Source organism: Temnothorax curvispinosus, unplaced genomic scaffold (genome assembly GCF_003070985.1).
Source record: "Temnothorax curvispinosus isolate PA1 unplaced genomic scaffold, ASM307098v1 QBEX01011409.1, whole genome shotgun sequence".
In the NCBI taxonomy this organism is placed as follows: Eukaryota; Metazoa; Arthropoda; class Insecta; order Hymenoptera; family Formicidae; genus Temnothorax; species Temnothorax curvispinosus.
In genome coordinates this window covers 14-3107 of record NW_020221189.1, presented here as the reverse complement: position 1 = coordinate 3107, position 3094 = coordinate 14, and the positions used below count along the sequence as shown (strand labels likewise).

Genomic DNA, 3094 nt, shown 5'->3' with positions numbered 1-3094 from the left:
TGATCCACGCGTTCAGCTAGATCCCGCCATTTTCGCATAAAGCAACGCGGACGCGGCACTCCGATATTCAGTTGCAATCGATCATTGAGGAATTCTATGACACCTTGATATTCCATAAGAAGTGGCACTCGATATATAGATGTTAAATCGTGAATAGTTATAACCTGGCCGAGTCGTAAAATTTAAAGATATGTTAATCATTCATGTTTTCATAACAATATATATCCTGCAACGATATTGTAATACTAAGATATATATTTTCTAATGATTACCTGCTCCGGGGCCACATCGCAGAATTTTGAAATTTTCTCTTTGACGGAATCGCCAATGGGGTTTTCCGACCTACAGACTATAAGATCGGGCGACAAACCTAATCCTCGTAGCTCTCTGACACTAGATTGCGTCGGCTTGGTCTTGTGTTCACCCGTCGATTTTGGCTAAAAGATATTCATATTTCTATAACACTGATTGGTAACACATACCACAGATGCGGATTGGATTTCTCGAGTCGATTTCCTGTAAAAATTTTTGGCCGCTGAATTCGAATCTATCAGTGAAATTTTTCTATCACATCAGCTTTATCGCCTATTTTGTCATTTGTCAAAAAATGACCTACGTTTTTTTTTTTTAACATTTGATTATATATCCTCAATTTTTTTCCAAAACTACAGATGTGATAGAAAAATGACAGAATCGGATTCAGTGGTAAAAAATTTACAGGAAATGACTCGAGAACCCCAATCCGCATTTGATATGTCGACCAGTGTAATTGTTCAGAAGAAGTTAGTCCCGTAAAAATTGCTCACGGAGTTTTGTAAAAATTATTCGTGCACTTATCATTGAACACACTTGTAAAAGAGATATTTATATGGAAATGTAAAGATCGTAAAGCATGGAACAGTTACCTGCGGCACTAAAGACACATGGGCCACGCAAAAGTTTTCTCTGTTCACTCTACGTTGAAATTGTCTGAATGCTTCTACAAACGGCATTCCATCTATATCCCCTATTGTCCCTCCTAATTCCACTATGCACACCTATAAAATTATTAACATGCAATTAGAATAATTATATTATTATGAATTTATACGTATAAAAATTAGGTAATTATGCATAAAAGGGGCCTCCTCTCCGAATTCAATGACTTTGAGATATGTTGTCAAGGTCACCCTCCTGAGCGGGGAGGCTCATGGTAGATATCTCAAGTTCCCGGGGAGTGGCCTCCCCGCGGTAGCGCCGTGAGAGACCCCCGGCGGAGTTTTAATGGGTTAGACTCCCACATAACCGCCCTCCTCGCCCCGCAGGAAGGGGTATCCGTGTGGATTTCCTTCCCGTCAACAAAAAAAAGGTCACCCTCCTGACCTCCTGAGTGACCTTCAGAAGTTTTTAGCCGCCGATCATTGTTAATTAAAAAGTTATAAACAAAAAAAGTTTGAAAAATATAGCAGCTATTTTGAGTATTTGAAGACATAAATGACTATAATATATATGTCAAAATAGTTCACGCATACATCACTTTCCACGCGAAACGAGGTGCCACATGGGTTCGTGGCGCGCTTTACAAGCTCGTTTATTGTACATCGCCACAAATATTCACACAGATGATCGACTAACTTTATCTTCTTTAATACCACCTCTACTAAACGAGCTTGTAAACGCGTCACGAACCCATGTGGCACCTCGTTTCGCGTGGAAAGAATATGCGTGGACTATTTCGACATATATATTTGTCATTTATGCCTTTTAATACTCACATATATTCAATATACAATTTATCAACAATTTACTGCTTTAAATGTTGTGTTTTGGTAAAGCAGCAACTTTTCCGCGAAATGAAGTATTCTCTGCTTTAACAAAAAGACTTCAATTTATCAACAATTTACTGCTTTAAATGTTGTGTCTTGGTAAAGCAGCGACTTTTTCGCGAAATAAGTATTCTCTACTTTAACAAAAGACTTCAATTTATCAACAATTTACTGCTTTAAATGTTGTGTTTTGGTAAAGCAGCGACTTTCTCGCAAAATAAAGTATTCTCTGCTTTAAAAAAAAAAACGTAATATTAGTCGTTTATGTCTCTCAGTACTTATAATAATTGCTATATTTTTCAAACTTTTTTTGTTTATAACTTTTTAATTAACAATGACCGCCGGCTAAAAACTTCTGAAGGTCACTCAGGAGGGTGACCTTGACAACATATATCAAGGTCATTGAAATCGGAGAGGAGGCCCCTTTTATGCATAATTACCGAGATAATTACCAAAAATTGTTTAAGGAATATTATTAAAATTTATATTCGTAGATCTAAATAATCTTGTGCCATTATCTAATTGTACATAATAATATTAATAATAATTTGATGTATTAACTATACCTCTGGTATAGCTCCATCTTTTGTTACAGATTGATTCGCGATTTTTTCCACCCATTCCTGAATAGCATCGGTGATATAGGGCACCACTAACAATAAGAAACGAAATATTGCTTTTCATTAGCTTATGTAACTCATCGTACTCATTAGATATCTGCAATATTATAAATAAACTTGTAACCTTGTACTGTTTTGCCTAAGTAGTCTCCTCGTCTCTCGTTCGTAATAACGTACTGATAAATTTTTCCAGTCGTTATGTTATTGTCCTTGTGAAGAGTGATGTCCAGGAAACGTTCGTAATTACCTAAATCCAGATCCACTTCCCCGCCATCGTCGAGTACATAAACTTCACCTGTTTCACAGAAAGAAGAGAATGTACATTTATAGAAGAGAAAGACAGCAAAGGTGCAGAAACAAAAGCGGATGCGTCTACAGGAAACCAGTAACATAAGAATGTTTTCCTTCCAGGAATACCTACTGGATAACTGCTTGAACAATGAGATAGATGATAAGCATCATATTTTATTGGAAATTAGAAACCATTCTTAACAAGTGGCAAACATAACTATACCAGCATAAATGTTCATAATGCATAGTTTACAGCGTTTTTGCGTATGACCAAAAGCTGTTTCCTATTACTTTTATTGCTCCGAATACGAATAGTTCCGTGAAGTGGGCACCCGACTTTAACAAAATGAATTTTTAAAAAAAGGAAATTGTAGCATT

General features: G+C 36.5%; 1 protein-coding gene across 1 annotated transcript; it reads right to left on the bottom strand.

Moving 5' to 3' along the window:
• Positions 1 to 8: 8 nt before the first annotated feature.
• On the bottom strand, positions 9 to 2797 carry LOC112461448 (CTP synthase-like; the record flags this gene model as incomplete). The annotated part of the gene is made up of 5 exons (XM_025026690.1): positions 9 to 164; positions 273 to 437; positions 906 to 1037; positions 2372 to 2457; positions 2550 to 2797. Coding segments are annotated over 5 exons (787 nt in total), but the record flags the coding sequence as incomplete, so codon positions are not given.
• Between the last annotated feature and the right edge of the window lie 297 nt (positions 2798 to 3094).